The following is a 21,995-nucleotide window of genomic DNA, read 5'->3' as shown; positions in this document are numbered from 1 at the left end:
ATACAATTTCATCGGTATTTCATAAAAATAATAAAAGAAGGTAAGGATCGGTTATATGAGAAATAATAATTTATTCAATGTAATTTCATTGTGAAGAGATTCCAAGAAAACAGGTGAAATTTATAAACATAAAATTCCGAGAAAACTAAAAATATACGCTTCAGCAATCACTATTTTGTGACAGGATTTATTTTTGAATAACGTTGTTAATATTTACGGCTGGGCTATTGTTTAGAATACTCTAAAGTTTAGAGTATGAATTAACACGAAAGCTAAGATGTGGAATGGAAAAAGTTTGGATCTCTTGGGGCAAGCTATGTTTAACCCCAACCCATATTCAAAGAGCTGTAATGGTAACTACTAAAGCAAGTTTATACCTACCTTATTACCGTTCCATAAAAAAATCCTACTTAATTTAAGCTCTAACAAATAGGTAATACATATTTAAATTACAAACTCCGGAACTGATGAACCCGTTTATAGCATTTATATTAAAAGCTTATAAAAGTAACCAAATTTTCATCAAAATGGGAAAATCCTCATAGATCAGCAGCAGAAGTTACTAAGAGGCCGAGATGTTCAAAATGATTCGAGCACAATTGTGAAGGAAGGAAGAGAAGCGAAAGCTCATTTAGACCTTTGCTAAAAAAAGCTGCGAAAAACGTTAAGATGTTGTTAACCCGCCAAAAAAGATGGGATGGGATGTAATCCGGAACTGAGAGACGAGGGAAATTTTACCTTCGATATTATGGTTTATTGCAAATATTCACACGAAATAGATACTTGGAATCACAACCAAGACACTTAACCAAGCAATAAAAGCTATGAACTGAAGTCAGTGACATTTTCTTAAGAGCTATGTAAATTTTGATTTTGAAAATATATGATAGACAAATAAGCCTATTGCTCCTGCAAGAGTCTACCTTCTGCTGTTGACTGTACTTTAGATTAATTCACAAAAACTCGAAAATAATGATGTCAATAATCGAAACCCCAGTAAGCTAACCGCCTAATGGCCCTGCGAATCGATTCCAACCGCAAATCGCGTGCGACCGGCAATCGATATACCCTGACTGACATCTTAACTTGAGTCGTTTGGCCTACTCGGTATTCGTAAAATTCGTAAAAAATTCAACAGTTTATAGTATGCTTAACTTTTTCGCGTCTTTCCTGTAGACACGCAAAGTTAAGGGAATCTAAATCAAGTTTGACTGCAAATGACTGGCAAATATCAAGTGTTATTTCGTACGTAAGTTCCGAAAAACTCATTGGTAATACGGCCGGGGTTTGAACCCGCGACCTCCGGGTTGAAAGCTGCGCGCTCTTACTGCTACTCTACCAGCGTCTACTAAAATATAATCAATATAGTGACATAAATTCCCCACTACACTATATTCCCTGTTCACTAGAATTACTACCACTCTCACGTCGCAAACAGGGTTAAGTGGGAAACCATCTCGCTATACGCGCCTCAAATGAAATTAGTGGCTTGCGGGCTGGTAAAGAACCGAGCGGCTAAGCGGCTCAACGTTTAATACGTTTACTGAGTGCATAATTATGTAGTGGTTAAGTTAGGTTAGTATTAAGACATTACTCAAATTGAATGCATAAGTATATAAATTCGCCAATACACTGGCACTGCCTCTTTCATAGGGATTACTCTCTCACGTCGCAATCAGGGTTAAGTTGGAAAAGCCATCTCGCTATACGCGCCTCAAATTAAATTAGTGGCTCGGGTCGGGCCGCAAAAGATCAAGCGGCTAAACGACGTTTTAATGGGTTAGTTGAGTGCATTATTATGTAGTGGTTACTATTAAGATGTTAACCCTTTACCAAACTGACCAGTTGAAAAATGACAATGAAATGTCATGAAATATATTGTTTAGCCTGGTAAAGGTTTAATCAAACTGGAGAGATCTGTGTGGTTAATTGATCAATACAATCTCCACAATCATTTATATAAATATGTCACTACACTACCTCTTTCACAGAAATTATATGTCGTCGCAATCAGGGTTAAGTAGTGTCCATCTCGCTACACGCGCCTCAAATGAAATTAGTGGCTCGAGCCGGTAAAGAACCGAGCGGCTAAGCGGCTAAACGTTTAATGAGTTTACTGAGTGCATACATTTTAGTGATTATTGTACTAAAAATATACTTACTCAAATTGATGCAGCATATTGCATGTTAAGAATGCATGCATGCATGTAATTCAACTACTGCAATTTAGATAGAAGAGTATTGTTCAATAAATTATTGAATTTTACTTGAAAACTCTTGTTCTCCGCGTGGACAAAATTCAGGAGAAATTATGTTGTGTCACTTTGAACGGAAATCTATACAAATTAAATGAACCCATTTTCGTTGCTGTTGGGTTTGTTAAATGTTAATTTAAAAAAAAAACAACATAATATACAGGGTGGAAAGGCACGACGATCCTTCCCGGAAGTATTAGGTCGTTTAAGTGATACAGAGACTATTGGTAATGGTAAGAATCGTTAATTGAGTAAAAAATAAAAATTGCAAAAATACTACTTTTTAACTGTGGTGATAACCCTATAGCATGTGCACATGACGGCTAGATTAAGGATCTCCGTCGGGAAAGCTCGGGACTTTACACTTTTTTCCGATCGTTGACAGTATCGCAATGATGTATGAATGACGCATAAATGTCAAATAAATCAAATGCATGCAAAAATATTACAAACAATTTTATTACTTTCTTAGATAATTACTTTTTTCCAATATTTAATACTATCTTCTTTTCACATACGGTGTTCAAATGTACCTCCGTGTATTACAACGCCGCCGCAGCCCGTACCCGAGTATGTCGATGCACATGCGATATAGTGTATGCTCTTCGTCATTTATCCTCCGCAGAAAGCACCAATTAGCCTTTGTCTCATTTCGTCCGCAGTTTCACATTCCGTTTGGTTTGGTACACCATATCTTTTACACAGCCCCACAAATTTAAATAGCCACGAGCATCTAACATTTTTATTTGAAGAATATGACATTCAATAAGTATAGTTCAATGAAAATTTAATTTCAAACATCAGACGTCTTGTCTATTTCCTACCACGCAAGAAGGTTTGTTAGTTAGGTATTGAAGAAGTATTTATTCTTGATTTATTCTTAGTATTTCATTTTTGCAAGTTCATTTGGTGCAACTAACACAACCTACATGTAATTTTTTATTATTTTAAATAGTTTCCAATTATTCGAAAATAATTTTGTGAAACGTGTTAAGAAACTAAAACCTTTTTATCAGTCAAGGAAACCAGAGATATTTATAAGACGATTGCGTACTTTTGAGTGGTTGTCAATGTCACCATTTGAACTGTCGTTGTAAACAATGTTGTGGTTAGTATTATTAATATTAAGGCGCGGTGTGTAGTAAAATGCACTTTTTTGTCACCATATTTACAGACTTTTACAAGGATTTCATGCATTATTTTTGACCGAAGCGAAGCGAAGGTCTACGTTTTGACTCGGGCATTTTGCTTTCGTATGTCCGGATGTTCTCCTCTACAGGTCGCAATTCTTAACCGATTCTCATAAAATTTTGTGACCAGATTCTATGACTAAATAAAATTTTTTTGTCAATCCGGTTTTTGGAAATTTTTAAAAATGGCGGAGTCGTGATACCTGGCGCCTAAACAAATAGTCGTATCGATATCATAAGAGTTTTTTCTTTTTGAGACATGTTTACAGAGTTAATAGCAAAAAATGCAGAAAAAAATTATCGCTGGTTTAGGCGGTATTTAGATATTTAGTTTTGTATTTCCGGATGTTCTCCTCTACAGGTCGCAATTCTTAACCGATTCTCATGAAATTTTGTGACCAGATTCTATGACTAAATAAAATTTTTTTGTCAATCCGGTTTTTGGAAATTTTTAAAAATGGCGGAGTCGTGATACCTGTCGCCTAAACAAATAGTCGTATCGATAACATAAGAGTTTTTTCTTTTTGATATATGTTTATAGATTAAATGGCCAAAAATTCAGAAAATTTGTATCGCTGGTTTCGGCGGTATTTAGATATTTAGTTTTTACTTGAGAATGAGTAGCTAAATTTCGTCAGCTTTAGTAAGAACTATCATGGCGCATTTTGCAAACGTTCGCTTTTTTGTTTGCATAGGGACTTCCCTGGTTCCATCCCCAGTAATTGTATGCTGCTACATAACTTTTTGTATTTTTTTATACTTAAATTTCGTATCAATTGTTGTTTTTTATTTTATTTTTTTATTTTGAAAAAATGAAAAAAATCGTATTTTTTATTTATCAAGCGCGGGCTAAGCGCATTCGTTTATTTTTTGCAAGAGATGATGGCTTTTTGCGCTTTAAAGAAAATTTGATTCTTGAATATACGGCGCCATACCTTTGGCCTATGCTCGTCTAGATGGCGACACCATTTTATATTTAACAATTTTTACTCATATCAGTAAAAGAACATGGGACAAAATCATATGGCGTTCTAAAAATAAAAAATATCATTTATCCATACATATATACATTTATTGATTTTTTTTTTTTCATTTTCATTTTAATCCTGTATCGAAAGATGGCAGTAAATTTACTGTGACTACAAAATTTAGTATGACAATAACCCTCTACTACATATAGGGACCATGCGCGTTGGAGGGTCTGCCATCTTGTGGCCTGAATCGGAAACATGTACATTGCCAAAACAAGTTCTACCATCTACCGTTCTTGTAGGTACGTTTCCTTATGCATAGTAGGTTCTGTCATCTTGTGGACTACATCGGAAGCATAAACGTCACATTTACGCCTCACGCCAAAAATCTGACGGCTCCTATGCTACCCCCTATAGTTCACGCACGCCCACTATAGGGACCGTGCGCGTTGGAGGGCCTGCCATCTTGTGGCCTGAATCGGAAACATATGTGCACATGTACATTGCCAAAGCAAGTGCTACCATCTACCGTTCTCGTAAGTACGTTTCCTTGTGCATAGTAGGTTCTGCCATCTCGTGGGCTACATCGGAATCATAAACTACATATCTACGCTTCGCGCTAAAGATCTGACGGCTCCTGTGCTGCCCCCTATACACTTTATTCTCTTTAGATTAGATATTTAAATTCTTACTCGAGAATAAGTAACCAAATTTCGTCAGCTTATCTTAATGCTATCATAGCGCAGTTGGAAAGACGCTTACAAACACGGATATGGGATAGGTACCCGGTTCGATCCCCAGAAATGCAATTTTTTTTATTTATTTTTTGCACTTAAACATCGTATTGCTGATTGATCAAGCGAGCGCGAAGCGCGAGGTAAGCGTATTCGTTTGAGTTTTTGTTTGAACATTTTTTTAGCGGTTTTAGTTCAAGGGCATGGCTGTTCCAGGAGTCAATTTCCACTTACGTTTATAGCATGGGCGGTCACCATCCATAAATCGCAGAGGTTAACATTACCTAGGGTAGTGGTCGACCTTGGGCTCAGGGAACTAGCTGTAGGTTGCTCGTACGTTGCGCTTTCCCGGGCTCAAAGTCTAACTAACATTATTGTTAGTAATTAATAAATTAATAATTAATTTTAATTTGGATCGCCTCGCTTAAATGGCCCATAATTTCCGCAAATCATTTTTTCTTCGAGGCAATTACTCCGTTCTCATTTTTTCCCAGTGGAATTTCTTCGCTTTATTGAATTTTTCGTGTACATTTTTCATAAACTAAATTTTCCCTTTCTCAATTTATTCCCTTTTCTTTTTAATCCTAGTAGTTAAAATAACCAGTAGGTTTTTTTTTCACTAACTAAATATTCTCTATCTCCATATTTTCTCTTTTTTTTAATGCTAGTGGTAAAAATAACCAGGTTTTTTTCAAATAGGTAGGTTAGGGTTATTTTTTTTGATGACCCTAAAAACGAAACTGCTCCCAGAGATAGGTAGGTTAGGGTTATTTTTTTTTTTGATGACCCTAAAAACGAAACTCTAAAAACGAATCTGCTCCCAGAGATAGGTAGGTTAGAGTTATTGGCTGACAGCGTTTGGTTTTTTACTTGTAGTTTTTTAGATTATGTTTTAATTTGAAATATGAAATACCTACAAGTAACAAATATAATTACTACACTATTAACATACAGTAACAAGAAAATATTATCCTAGATATTTAAAAGAACGAAAACTATAAGGAAAAGATTGATTTAAAAATATTAAAAATAGGCGATTGCGGAAGAAAACCATTGGGAAAATATGGGAACGGAGTAATTGCTACCGAGAATGAATGATTTCGGGAAATTATGGGCAACGCAAAATATGAGAACGGAGTAATTGCCTCGAAGAAAAAATGATTTTCGGAAATTATGGGCTACACTCGCGCACGAAGCTTCTTAGTTGCAGTTTACTGGTTAATTCAAAGGTAATGTTGGTTTCCTAACATAAGTAGAGTTAGACCAAGAAAAGTCTGCAGAGATTTTGATACTGGCACAAATAACATTGGAACTGCGTGTGCTGTCAAAATCTCTGCAGACTTTTCTTGGTCTAACTCTATCCACTTTTCTATACAATTAGTATGGCGACGTGTATACTTAAGGGGCATCGACCGTACACTGACATTGGGATGATATTTTTATCATGTTATTTAGTAGTCATCGTGCGTCTCGCTTGCGCCAATACATGTACGGACAAGAACGAGTGAAATGCACGATAACTAAATGACATCAGTTAGATAGATGTCTTTCTGATATCAGTGTAAGTTTGAATTGGCCTGTTAGCCAAAAATTGTTTCGTATGTCCATATGTTCTACTCTACAGGTCGCATATCTAAACCAATTCCCGAATTTTGTAAGCAATTGATAGTTAAGTTTTTATGGTCAAATTAGATTCTCTAAATTCTTCAAAACAACGGAACCATACATTTATTCAGTTTTAAACTCTGTTCGCGAGGTCTACAGCTCACAGAGCCACTAGTCTAGTATGTATAACTTCAGTCCTTGAACTACGTTATTGCTTGTCAGAAACACGACGGCTCATTATTTTCTCGATAGAATCTTAAGTTGAAAACATGCCTAACACTGTCTTTATTTCCTTATGTTAGAAGTACTAGGACGAAAATGTATATGAAACTTACTTCAGTCGATAGCTTTTAAGTAAATCTTCATCATTGCTTGTCCTTTTATCGATACGTTAATTTTTTCATTCATCATTTGATGAATTCAACATTTTGCCTACTAAATTACACCCTACGCGGCAATACCTTGCGCCTATTCCTCACGCCAGTACGCCCGTGACCACTGTCAGCGTCGGACCTGTGCTAGTTTAGCGGACGTTTCATAAAATGGGTAATCACAGTATAAATATGCAAATATGTTATACACACAATGTTTTTCAACATACTTGCGAAGAAAAGCAAAATAATTCTTAAATACGGTGACATTTCAGACATTCGTCCGTCATATTGTCATTTTATAATAAGTTGGGCAGCAAAGGCACACACCCATCTAACCAATCCGGAATTCAGTCACGATTGATAAATTGTGTAAACATATTTTAAAAGGCTATAAAATTAATCAAATTGAATAATTTAGACTGGTCACATTTTTGTAAAAATCGATTTCTTTTGACAAAACATATTACTTCTTGGCAACCAGGTTTTTTAACCTAATTAGACCCCGCTGAATCCGAATTTGCCGGTTGCTTGATCGAATTCTTGACTGGAAGTGAGATATTTGATATTAACGGTCCCTTTTTTAGTTTTTCGTAAATAACTCGTAAACGGTGGCCAATATAAAAAAAATGTTGTAAACAGTAATAACCTACACAAAATTTTCAATAAAAAAGATTCAGTACATTTTTAGCAAGGATCAATATTTAAAAAGATAATAAAGAGGGAAAGTTAATTATAATAAATTCTAAGGTTCCTTGTTTTTATTTTTTCGTTAATAATTTGAAAAGTATGACTCATAGCAAAAACAAATCTTACACATAAATGATAAACATAAAATATCCTACAAAAAACATGTAGAACACTTTTCGCTAGGATCAATATTTAAAAAGACAAAGCAGCCGGTAAGTTAATTACAATCAATTTTAAAGTCCCTTTTTAGTGTAAATAACTCGTAAACGGTGTCCCATAGCAAAATAGGTTTTTATTAATAAATAATCTACATAAAATTTCCTGCAAAAAACATCTGAACACTTTTCTCTAGGATCAATATTTAAAACGATATCAAAGGAAAAAAGTTCATTACAAACAACTCACATGTCACTTTTTTTAGTTTTTAGGGTCCCGTACCTTAAAAGGAAAAAACGGAACCCTTATAGGATCACTCGTGCGACTGTCTGTCTGTCCGTCTGTCACAGCCCATTTTCTTCAAAAGTACTGGACCAATTAAGTTGAAATTTGGTACACACATGTAAATTCGTGACCCAAAGACGGACATCTTACGTAAACAAATGAATTTTAAACATGGAGGGCACTTTTTAGCCAAGGGGGGTTAATTAACATTAAGAACCTATTTTGCTATGGGCCACCGTTTACGAGTCATTTACGAAAAACTTAAAATAGGGACCTGGAAATTGATTATAATTAACTTACCCCCTTATAACCTCATTAAATATTGATCGTAGCGAAAAAGTGTACAAAACCTTTTTTGTGGACAATTTTATGTTCAATATTTATGTATAATATTTTTTACGAGTTATTTACGAAAAAAAAGCGACCTGTGAACTGATTGTGATTAACTTTCTTCCTTTAATATCGTTTTAAATATTGATCCTAGAGAAAAGTGTTCAGATGTTTTTTGCAGAAAATTTTATGGAGATTATTTATTCATAAAAACCTATTTTGCTATGGGACACCGTTTACGAGTTATTTACAAAAAACTAAAAAGGGACTTTAAAATTGATTATAATTGACTTACCGGATGCTTTGTCTTTTTAAATATTAATCCTAGCGAAAAGTGTTCTACATATTTCTTGTAGGAAATTTTATGTTTATTATTTGTGTAAAATTTGTTTTTGCTATGAGTCATACTTTTCAAATTATTAACGAAAAAATAAAAACAAGGAACCTTAGAATTTATTATAATTAACTTTCCCTCTTTATTATCTTTTTAAATATTGATCCCTGCTAAAAATGTACTAAATCTTTTTTTATTGAAAATGTTGTGTAGATTATTAACGTTTAACAATTTTTTTTTAATTGGCCACCGTTTACGAGTTATTTACGAAAAACTAAAAAAAGAGACCTTAGAAGTGACTATAATTAACTTTCCCGCCTTAATATCTCTTTGAATATTGATCCTAGCGAAAAATTTTACGGAATCTTTCTTGTAGCCAATTTTATGCAGATTACTTATGTTTAAGAATTTCTTTGCCATGCGCCACCGTTATTTACGAAAAACTAAAAAAAGGGACCTTTAATATCAACTATCTCACTTCCAGTCAAGAATTCGATCAAGCAACCGGCAATGTCGGATTCAGCGGGGTCTAATTAGGTTAAAAAACCCGGTTGTCAAAAAATAATATGTTTTGCCAGTCGAAATCGATTTTTACAAAAACATGATCAGTCAAGTACACACTCATATTGTATATAATTAATAATTATTTAGGTACACTCACCGTCTTACCTACCATTTTTAGGGTTCCCTACCCAAAGGGTAAAACGGAACCCTATTAGTAAGACTCCGCTGTCCGTCCGTCCGTCCGTACGTCCGTCTGTCACCAGGCTGTATCTCACGAGCCGTGATAGCTAGACAGTTGAAATTTTCACAGATGATGTATTTCTGTTGCCGCTATAACAACAAATACTAAAAGGTACGGAACCCTCGGCGGGCTCGGTGGGCGAGTCCGACTCGCACTTGTCCGGTTTTTAATTTCATTAAGTACTCATCAAAATTCGAATTTACTAATAAATCTTATTCAATATTAATTGCCGAACTAAAAATCCCGGAACTGTCAATTCAGAATACCGATGTCGTCAGAATAAGGACGTAGACGTGTTGCGCGGGAATGGTGCGGTGCGCCGCGCGGGGCGCCCGCCTACCCGTTCTACCACGCGTCTGCTTCACCCCCTTGAAAACGTAAAACTCGAGTATAAGAGCGCCTTAAGGAATAACATAACTATTTCATTCAAGTATTGAACAAGTGGAACCACTAAGAAAGCGAAAATCCTGCAATGATTCTTACCGTGCTGTAGCTGTAAGCAGACCTAAAAATGGTTAGATGGCAACAAATTAGCATAATTTCCTGTCGAATACTGATTGTTTACAAGTAAGTTCATTGACCCTGTCACCTGTTAGGGTTAGAACAAAGTAGCTTTTTGCATGGATGTTTAAAAGGTCATAATTTAGAAACGGTTGCCCATATTAACATAGTTTCTATGGAGAAAATATAGAGCTTAGGCTAAACTATCTCCCATTTCCGGAAAGGATCGTCGTGCCTTTCCACCCTATATATCCCGATACAATTCCACTATGAATTCTACACTTAGCTATGCTGTCTAGCAATTCCTCACTTACATCGCAAACAGGGTAAATTGGTAAACCGTCCTGCTACGCCGCCTCTAATTGGTGGATTGGGCGGAAAAAGTACACGGAAAACCATTTAAGGCACGCTTTGGTCTATTTGCCGAAATATTCGACATATTGCAAATATTTTAAGCTCCTGATGTTTTTTGGACGCAACTTTACACAATTAAAATAAAAGTGTAAAATGTACATATTTTGTGGTGTATATTTAAAGTGCAGTCCGCCAAACCGTGGCCGTTCCGCTAAAAAATATAAAGCGCTTAAAAAAATATCTGACCACCGCCAACTGATGCATAATGCAGTACTTTCAGTCAGTTTTAGTCAGCTGACTTTTTTCATCCTGATTCAGTAAATTTTTGAGTCATTCATTAAGCCGAAGAGGATAGGAACCTATATGGCTAACCTCTTCCTCAACCCCCCAACGGAGCGGCAGATTAGTTGATGCATCACGGTTAAGTACATTTATCTTCCCTTAACCATTTTACGCGCTCTCACCCAGGATACCGGAATACCACTACTAGTTACTACACTATACACACACATCCATCTACACATATCTACAATCTACATCATCAATAGCTCCTGCCTGATACCTAACCAATGTTTAGTGTTTGCTTAAAACATTCCTACTTTATTTTCCCATATAAAACTTAGAAAATTAGGAACTATTCACTATAGGTTTGTTTGTCACTAGGCGTATGCACAAACTTAAGGGGGAAGCATAGGCCCTGGGCTATAACCGCGAAAATCGAAGTTCGCAAATTGCGTGCATCTTTCTCTGTCACTCTAATTAAGCCTTCATTGGAGTAAAAGAGAAACATCCCCGCAATTTGCGAATTTCGGTTTTCGCGGTAGCCCCCCTATTTACTGGGGCATGAAGTATATATAACTTTTCGATTATGGATGGTAGGCACAAACGCGCTATTGCGTACATGAGTTGTCGGGGCAGCACATGCGTATTGGCGTTAATTGTTAGTTTTTAGGGTTCCGTACCCAAAGGGTAAAACGGGACCCTATTACTAAGACTCCGCTGTCCGTCCGTCCGTCCGTCTGTCACCAGGCTGTATCTCGTGATCTGTGATAGCTAGACAGCTGAAATTTTCACAGATGATGTATTTCTGTTGCCGCTATAACAACAAATACTAAAAACAGGATAAAATAAAGATTTAAGTGGGGCTCCCATACAACAAACGTGATTTTTGACCGAAGTTAAGCAACGTCGGGCGGGGTCAGTACTTGGATGGGTGACCGTTTTTATAGATAATGGTACGGAACCTTTCGTGTGCGAGTCCAACTCGCACTTGCCTGGTTTTTTTATTTTTTAATACGGTCACTAATAGATGTCAGACCTTCCAAGGCTTCCGGCTTCCGATCTCAATTAAACTTAAATAAAATTTTCTCTAAGTCAATAATTATGATAACTAATGGACTCACCAACTATCATATTGGCCTCGGTGTGCGTCATGTTTTTGTCTTTGCCCTCTCCCGCCGAGTCACCACTCGCCTCTTCTGTAAAGAAATAGAGAAATTAAAAATAAATAACATAAGTATTAAACATTTAAACCCAATTTTTTGTAAAATGTATCCAATATTCAATGACAGTTGGAGACTTTTGACAAAGAATTGTATTTTTTTTAACTACGCGGACTGCGTAGTTACGCGTCTCTTAGGTCCGGTACAGACGGAATGCAACCCGACTGCAACTTCGACGTCAGCGTGCAATTCCTATACAAATTGCAGTCGGGTTGCAGTCCGTCTGTATCGGCCCTTACGTGTCAAGCATTCAATAACATGTACGTAGGTATTAGATAATTTTAAAAACCAAACCAATTATTAAGATTATACATGGTATAATAATATACTCCGCCTGGTACTCCATTCCCGTCTTTTCTAGGTCACCTAACTGACACGGGCCTACGTCATCATGCGACAGCGCTATATGATAATATGCGATAGCGCTATATATAGCGGCCATGTTGTTGTGACGTAGGCCCGTGTCACTCTGGGAATGGAAGACCATGTTTTATTAGACTATGAGATTATAGTTATTTTGCCGTAAAGTTGATGGCCCATTCTTGACAGAGAAGAAGTCAATCGTATATCGGTACCTACGCATTAATCTAAAACATCCCCTGATCTTTTAAAAGTTTAGTCCATACTTAATATTATACATACTTTTTAAATGTGGAAAACGTTTTCAGTAGTGTTCGCGCGGAACTCTTATCACTTACCTACTGCCCTCTGGCGACGACACATCGCCGTGTGCCTGCTATACGGCCACAATTCAAAAATTTTAATTTTCTGGATTATTGCAGATTCGTATTCAAAAATTGTTCAATTTACGACCTTATTTCGAGAGCCATAGCATAAAAGGTCTTTAAGAGCCTTTTTCTCACAAGTGGCCTTATGGATTTGACCATAAATTGTCAGACGAATCCCTGCAATACAGCCACTTGCCAGTCTGCCGCCTCCTGCTCCCGCGGCGTTCGCACGTGAACCTGACGGCCCTTTTGAGTTGTGGCTATATAGCACACGTTTAAAATGAAGCTTTTGAGTTGCGTCCTAGAAAATAATAATTAGATAATGTTGCTGATTATAAGCTAGTTACACATATTATCGCGTACAGTGATCTTGTTCCTATCAAAGTTGATAAAAAAAAGGGATTTTAACTATTTTGGTGTTTTTATTTATATTTGCATGGTAACCTTTATCCAATAATTTTGTGTTTAAATTTGGCCGCATCCCAAAATCTTTAAAAAACGTGTCTGCAATATGGCCACAACTCTAAATACCTGTCTTTCGGGCCTTGTGTCTTAAAAAATATACATTTGTTTTAAAAAGTGGCGTGGTCATAAGGAGGGTTATATCATTCCGAGTAAAAAAAGCAAAATTTTAAATTCATAGACCTAAAACTAAAGGAGTAAGATCCTATTAAACATCCTGAACTATACTCTCACAACTTTGAGACGCGATTTCTCGAAAAAACGGTTTTTTGAGATGTGGCAGTGTAGCAGGCACACGGCGACATATTCAATTTTCAACTTTATTTCAATAGAAATAAGGTTTACATATTTATGGCATTGCATGCTAACAATGCAGCTGCTAGCCTTGTTATTACATTTGTTATACTTGTTAATTTGATTACGCTTTGGAATTCGAGTACAGGCACGCCCGATCCTCGTTAATTAGTATTCATATAACGTCTTTGTATATATTATGTTATATGTTACGAATATGTGACACTTTTAGTTACCTACCTAGTTTACTGTAGGTAGCCCTAATAAATTAGTCTAAAAGGTAATAAATACTAAAATAATCACTAAGTAAATATCACAAAAATTCTGGTCTGCTGAATTGAATTCCTATAAAATCATGGTGTTACGAGTGACAAAAAAGTTCATACTATCGTATAAGGATCATACAATAAATGCAGTAATTGTTAAAACTTTGTTGTGATCATATGTGAATTATACATGTACCGAACGAGTTATAAACTTATTATCTATTCTATCTAAAAGAAAAACTATCTCACATTAAAGCGTACAGATGTATGCGAGCAAAAAACCAATTTATTCCAACCGCTTTCCCTTCATTATTTGGAACAGTTGGAACTTCGTCGCTCCACCGTCTCTAACTAATACAAAGCCATTTGTATACAGTAACAATAACATATGTAAAGCGACATGGTACTAAAATACTATCACTTGGGATCGTGCAATTAGTTTTTATTCAAGCTTCAGTTGGCTGCTGGCGTGAAACTCGACACTTTTGTAAAAAGTCATAAGTACCATCGAAGGCTTATTTGAATTGAAACCTTAAAGCGTTGAGGTAAAGTCTGATATCAAAAGTCAAGTTCATATAATTTATTTTACGTAAACACGGAACTAGTAACATGATACAATGGGTAAATAAAACCCGACATTATATTACATTGAACAGCTTAGGCTTAGCTTATTTGGCACGGTACCTATTATTTTTACTATTATATTTGATTAAAAATGGAATCTATGTAAAACATCGAGGGCAAGGCACGCAGGTTAAACAAACTTTGCTACCGGAAGTGAAAGACATTTTTTTACTACACTATCGCGAGGAAAATACTAACTGATATGAAAAGCATTACAAAATCAAATCAAAATTAACGTTATTGAATATTTATTATTCAACATCGCCACTAAAAGTCAAGTTAAGTTAGTTGTGGCTAAGCTGAAGTGGCAGTGGGCTGGCCATATCTCAAGAAGAACTGACAACCGCTGGGGTAAACGTGTTCTTGAGTGGAGATCGCGACTCGGCAAACGTAGTGTAGGACGCCCCCCGACCAGGTGGGATGACGATCTGCGAAAGACTGCAGGCAGATGCTGGATGCGGCAAGCTGAAGACAGGGCGCTTTGGCGCTCTTTAGGGGAGGGCTATGTCCAGCAGTGGACTAATATAGCCTGATGATGATGATGATGACTAAAAGTTAATTTCAGTGGTCAACATGAGGAAACAACTCAAAATTTGCAACAAAGTACTTTACCACTCTTGTGTGTTTTTGAAGAATAAAGAAAGCCTTTACGAGCTGGTGTGGTGAAAAAAAATCGGCCAAGTGCGAGTCGGACTCGCGCACGAAGGATTCCGTACCATCACGCAAAAACGGCAAAAGGCATCACGTTTGTTATATGGGAGCCCCACTTGAATATTTATTTTATTGTTTTTAGTATTTGTTGTTATAGCGGCAACAGAAATATATCATCTCAGTAAATTTCCACTGTTTCACACGATTCATTCATGAGTTACAGCCTGGTGACAGACAGACGGACAGACGGGCAGCGAAGTCTTAGTAATAGGGTCCCGTTTTTACCCTTTTGTACGGAACCCTAAAAACATATTCACCTTCTTTCCCCTCAGTCGCTAAAATGCCTATACCTATATACCTACTCGTACAGGGTTTTATCCCTCACACGGGTACTGTTTAATCGACTTTTTATCAAAATCTCCAGCGGAATAAAAACATTCATATGGAAAATTCGAGTGAGTGGTTCCGTTTATGAGTTGGAGGATGTAACATGCGTTCATAATTCAATTATAACGTAAATCTGACTTATGTTAGGCACGAATCGTTCAGAATTTAAAAAACCTGGATTTAGGGTAATTCGCCAATAACTGGTCACTTATAGTAACTGGCCGCCCTAAACTAAAAATGAATTCTATTCACATATAAATAGAATTAATTTTAGTATAAGGTGGTCAGTTATTGAAACCTTATACTAAAATGAAAAATTCTGTTTATAGGTGAATAGAATTCATTTTTAGTTTAGGGCAGCCAGTTACTAAAAGTGGCCAGTTACTGGCGAATTGGTACCCTATATCAAAAACCAACACACTGGTCAAATCTGTCAAGAAATAAAATTCAACGAAAATATATTTTCGTTGTTTAACTGACCGAGTGAGCGAAAATCGCAAGCTAAGCACCCTTTCAACTTGGACAAAAATGCTTCAGTGTGGCTACCACCGGTTTGGCACTGACATAAACGATATCGAGAACGTAACTTACTTTCTAATGACCACTCCGTTTGGTTATATTCTCTAAGGGTACAGATGTTGATTTGAAATTTGTCAAAATGGCAGCGATGGGGACTCGCGAGGTCTACTTACACTAATAATGGTGACTTAAAATGTTCGCATGTCATGCCGAATATTCGGCGCTTCGGCTGAGAGACGGGCCGAATATTCTGTATTCGGCCAGAACTACTATTCGGGGCACTAGAGATGCCAGCTCACAGAGCCTCTAAGTTATTTATTAGGTAGTCTTGCCTATGTGAGTATCAATTTAAGTCTTAATATGTAATATAAGCCCGGGTAACACGATAACAACAGTTCTAGTAACAAAACGACTCGGAAATCCTTATTACACATGATTAATGCGTGTCCGTATGTGAATCTGAAACGCAATACGACCATTTTCTGCACACGCGACTCACATTCTAAGTTCATATGTCGAAGTCTTTATGCCATTCGAGGAGGGTTTATATTTGCTTGTCACAGGGTAAATGACAGGAAAGTCATACTGGGTATTAATAACATTAGGAATATTATCGCAATAAATCCGTTACTACCTACAACAACTTTGAGTCAAATACGAAAGTCAAATGTACTATAAACTGAAATAGATGTCATATATGAGTATAATAAGCGACTCACCCCGGCTAAACCTTCCTCAAGAATCACTCTATTGATTGGTGAAAACCGCATGAAAATCCGTTCATTCGTTTTTAAATTTATCGCGAACATACATACACACAAACAGACAGTCGCGGCGGGGGGCTTTGTTTTATAAGGTGTAGTGACGAAAGTGAACCAAGGCCTCCAGTGCTCAGAGCTGAGAACGAACCAGCGTCTTCCGAATTTATTTTCTCAAATTCATCAAATTTATCGAAAATGTGTCTGTCGGATGCATACGTATGCGAAAAAGAAAAGAGTTTCGTTTCAATTAACTTCGTGATTCGTGTAATGCGTAATATGTTCGTGTTTGCATAATATGCGTTGTTTACTTTAGTTTGGAATTATAAACTTAGGAAAGACATGCAACGAGAATATTTGGGTAAATTCGAGGATGTTCGATGTATATGTCATACATATATACAGGGTGGCCAACTTAGAGGTATACAGCTTTTTTTGCCGCCATTTTATTTTGGCGGTAAATATGACAGTTATTGCATGAAAATTAGTTTGTGTAGATACGGCAAATTTATTATGGAGCGTTTTACGATGGAACAACGTGTCACACGGCACGAGTTACAATAGAAACATTAAAAATAACGTTTCCCGGTCGATTAATTTCGAGAAACGGTGACATTGACTGGCCCCCAAGATCGCCTGATTTAACAGCTCCTGACTTTTTTCTGTGGGGCTATCTAAAGGGACGTGTCTATGCTAATAGGCCAACGAACCTTCAGCAATTAAAACAAAATATTCGAAACACTGTCGCTGAGATAACGCCAGAAATGTGTGAAAAAGTGATGAAAAACGCGATGAAAAGGGTTCGCACCTGCCATGCTGCTAGAGGTGGACATTTTGTCTGACATTATTTTCCATGTGTAATTGCTGACCCTACATATTATATTTAACAAGGAATACTTAATATTTTTTATGTTTTATAGAATTAAATTTCAAAAATAAAGTGTAAGGTGTATTCGGGTATTACCGAATGTCGGATAATTCCGAAATTCAGATGAAAATCACCCTTAATTCCATCATAATAAAAGTCTCTTTCGGAATTATCCGACAGTTTTCGACATTCGGAATTACCCGAGTAAACCTTATACCTCTTATTTGGCCACCCTGTACATATAATCACGCCTATTTCCCGGAGGGGTAGACAGAGACCACGGATTTCCACTTGCTACGATCCTGACATATCTCTTTCGCTTCCTTCACTTTCATAACATTCCGTATACACGCTCGTCGATGAGATATATATGTATTTATATGTACTTATTTCATGAAATTACCCATTCGTGGAAATGTAAAAATCTAAGGAAGTCGAACATGAAGACGCATGGTTTTCCTGAAGTTTTCAATCAATAAGTGTTAAGTAATTGAGTGGCAACGCAAAGTACAATATGTACAGTTAGCTGTATAATATAATATGTTCGCTGTTAGCACTCAAAAATAGATAATTAGGTATTATCTACAAAAACGTGTTAAATGTACGTCAAATAAATACATACTTACCTAAATAAAATAAATATTTGGGGACAATCATACACAGATCGACCTAGCACCAAACTAAGCAAAGCTTGTACTATGGGTACTAAGCGACGATATTCATACGTATGTACCTATATAGGGGAGACCGAGGTGAGTTGTGATAGAGGAGAGTTGTGACATCGTTGATTTTTTGGAATCTATCAACTAAAAACAAGGTCGCAATAGCGCGCGTTTGTTAGCTCAAGTTACGAGCTAACAAACGCACACTATTGCGAGCTCGCTAACAGTCATTAGATTCCAAAAAATCGACAATGTCACAACTCTCCTCTGTCATCACCTCGGTCTCCCCTACATAAATACATACTTATACACATATAAAACACCCATGACTCACGTTGATAAAATACATCACAAAGAACACTGTGTTTTTTTAACGTTTCACGATATCGACGTCATATTTTACTATGGGGCAAACTATTATGTTATTAATTATTATAAATCGTAAAAAAATATTTGCCTGTTTCTCAAAATTTCGGCTGGTCAGATTATCGCTGTTTTCAATGAGAAAAACAATGAATTTAACAATGTTTGATCCCTCATATCAAAGTTATACATATATATGTACAGACAGTGTCAACCTACTTCCACTATGTAGGGGTTAAAATGGGGTTGGCCGGTCAAAGTATTTAGCAGATGGCGCCAGCATAGCTTGCATTGTCAAACCCTAGAAATGTGTCAATTTTTTTAGTGGAATTTTATGCGCTGGATTCCAGAATTTTAAGCCAAATCTAATAGAAAAAGGGGCAAGCTATGATGGCGCCATCTATGCAAACCTTTGACAGTTGCTAACCCCATTTCAGGAAATGTTGAAAAAATACTAGGGATGTACCGACTAGTCGCCGACTAGTCGGGAAAGCCGACTATCCGGCCACATCTCTAGTCGGCGATTAGTCGGCGACTAGTCGGCAAAAATGGCCGATTAGTCGGCACTTTATTAGTGAAAGAAAAACATAAAAAGAGAAATGAACAGTCAATATTTACCATATGTTTTATGTCTATTTTACTAAAATACCTATTCATGGTGCATACGAAAACTTTTGTTCATATAATATGACCGTTTGATCATTATCGTATGTTGGTGGGCTGGTGTTTTCCTCTACAGGTCGATCTCAACTGATTCTCATGTAATTTCATATGCAAGTTCGATAGTTAAATAATTTTATTATTATTCAGTTTTGTTTTCTTTTTTAATGGTGGAGCCATGGGAAACTATTAATGTTATTGCGAAATTCAGAGACTTAGACAGGGCACGTTGCTCGTAAAGACGCTGACCACAGGGGATAGCTTCTTAACTGGCGACTACGTAAGGGAAATAGAGCCTTGGAAATACCTCCTACAAGCTGTATTGACGGTCTGCTCAGGATCGCAAAATAAAAGAAAGACAGAAATTTAACGAGGATTCTTGTGATAGGTCTTTGAACCTGTAGAGAACACCTTTTAGCCAAGCTAATATAATGAAAAGCGTAACCAAAGGAGCAAAACTATTGTTTTTCACCTGAACTTATACGAAACTAATGATGATTTGGCCGACTAGCCGACTAGTCGGCCGACTAATCGGCCATTCGAGCGCCGATTAGTCGGCTAGTCGGCTAGTCGGCCAAATCAATAGTCGGTACATCACTAAAAAATACCCTATATTCAAAGGCGTTTATTTGCGCTGATATTTCCGCTGAGTGTACAAAGGGAGCGCGGGAAGCCCTTTCTCACAAATAAACACTTCACTTTGTCCCCTCATGGGGAAATGGGAAAAGAACCAACATGGAATATTTTCCTATTGATTTCTGAACATATGAACGTTGTTATTATTATTATGAAGGCAAGCGTTATATGGACCCTTACATTTTTTGTCAAACGAACAAGTATTTTGTATGTTTTATATTTTTTATAATAACACCTTTTGTATTCTACACTTTCATGCAATAAAAAAATATAATTATGATTATGAAATTATGATTCGATTTTCCAAATTAAGTAGGTACCTACATCAATTTGGTAATTGAAACGAATATTATAAGGGATTAAAATTTCAATCTTTTCGTCTTTCATCGTCTGCGAACGATGCTATTAAGCTTAGAATAAATTTAAAAGTGGAAAAATTACTGGCTTGGGCCGTGAGTTCAAGTCTCACCCAAGGCAGTAATTTTTCCCATTTTAAATTTATTCTAAGCTTAATAGCATCTTTCGCAGACGGTTCTGTTTGCTAAAAATTAAATTAGCTTACTATACTTACTTAACTTTTTATAACATGTTATGTCACTTCAATAAAACAAAAAAAATTACACAGGTACTTACATATCTAAAATATATAGGCGTTTGTCACTCCCATAACGGCCATAACTGGCTTCATGGGCCGCAAACCTATTCCTTGTGTTTTGGTTAAACACTCACAGAGCCACATGAATCACGCAAAATCTTATAAAATCTATTGAAGATATACCTAACCCGACTACTAAACTTTCTATATAATTTTGATTTACATTAAGACAATATGTTTAGACAGCAAACGGGTGAGTGATTTAATTTATTATGTCCAATATGTTTTCCTGTATAACGTCCTGACAGTCGACCTACTTTATATGTCTCTGGGGCCCTTACTATGACGTGACATACAGCATAGGTAAAATATACAATATGAGACGACAGTAAATATACAAAGTTTGCGTTGAAGAAATTGAGCACTTTTTGTGGAAGTTATATTCTATGCCATAAATGATTCCGACGAATTGAAACTCACCTCCTTTATTCTTTTCAATTCGCTTAAAAAGGCAACTTCATAAATGCTACATTACTAAAAATATCCCTGTTGTTTTAATTGATGGTTTAAGTATAAAATTACTACTGAAGAAACCTTGATCTCAGTAAAGATGATTTCTAATTTCGATCACATTTCAGAGTTCACCTGTATAATGTGACATTTACAAACTGAACAGTCGATGAACTTACACTAATATTACCTAACGAAGTAAATTAGGTTTCTTTGTTCTACAATCTATAATACATTTAATCCAAAACCACTTTGATATTAAAGAAATGATTTGCAGAGACCTAAAGCAATTTCAAGTAGATTTCATTTGGGAATTACTTAATTTATTTCAAATTGCTAAACCAAAACACACGATCATGAGCATACATTGATTAAATTAGAACTATATTATTCGCTTCTATCAAAAGGTAATTAAATTAACATTGAAACTATTTCTCAATAATATTAGATTTGTTTGCTTTAAGTTATATTGCACTTAACAAAAGTACCTACAACAGGCGAAGTCAATGCTTTTAGGCATTCTCTGCCAGTCATAGGGCCAAACAAAAATGCATCAAGTGCAGTGGAAAAAAGTAACTAAGTATCAATCTAAATTATGAGCAAAATATAATTACTAGCTAAATAAATACAATAATAAAATAATACTTTATCACTATGCATACTTTTATGAATGTAAAAATATATGACATATCATCATCATTGGCCACATCATCTGTTGTAGATGTTTGTTGCCGCGCTTGTGTGTTTATAGGGTCCCGCATCGCCGTTGATGGCTATAAAGTCCTATAGCAGCGCGGCATTTCTTGCCACATGGCCATGCCATGTGGCATGGCCATGCCATGCCACAATGGAAAAATCATGTTAGGAATTAATGCGTCTGGTGTAAATTAAGAATAGGAAAAAATGCGAATAGAAATTATGCTACAGGTAAATTATGATTTTGGGAAAACGATCTAACTAGTCTGTAGGTATACTAGGTAAGTATGTGG

General features: G+C 36.3%; 1 protein-coding gene across 2 annotated transcripts in view; it reads right to left on the bottom strand.

Moving 5' to 3' along the window:
- Positions 1–21,995, bottom strand: part of LOC134790946 (uncharacterized) — a 211,998-nt gene that overhangs the window by 25,442 nt on the left and 164,561 nt on the right. Inside the window, exon 7 of one of the 2 annotated variants that reach the window (XM_063761968.1) lies at positions 11,925–11,996. In XM_063761968.1, the coding sequence (XP_063618038.1) occupies positions 11,925–11,996 (72 nt within the window). Of the gene's footprint in view, positions 1–11,924; positions 12,000–21,995 lie in introns of both variants that reach the window. The other variant, XM_063761967.1, reaches the window with a different exon arrangement.

The sequence above is a fragment of the Cydia splendana genome, chromosome 5 (assembly GCF_910591565.1).
Source record: "Cydia splendana chromosome 5, ilCydSple1.2, whole genome shotgun sequence".
NCBI lineage: Eukaryota > Metazoa > Arthropoda > Insecta > Lepidoptera > Tortricidae > Cydia > Cydia splendana.
Note: the sequence above shows the minus strand (reverse complement) of the source record. Positions and strands in the feature narration are given on the sequence as shown.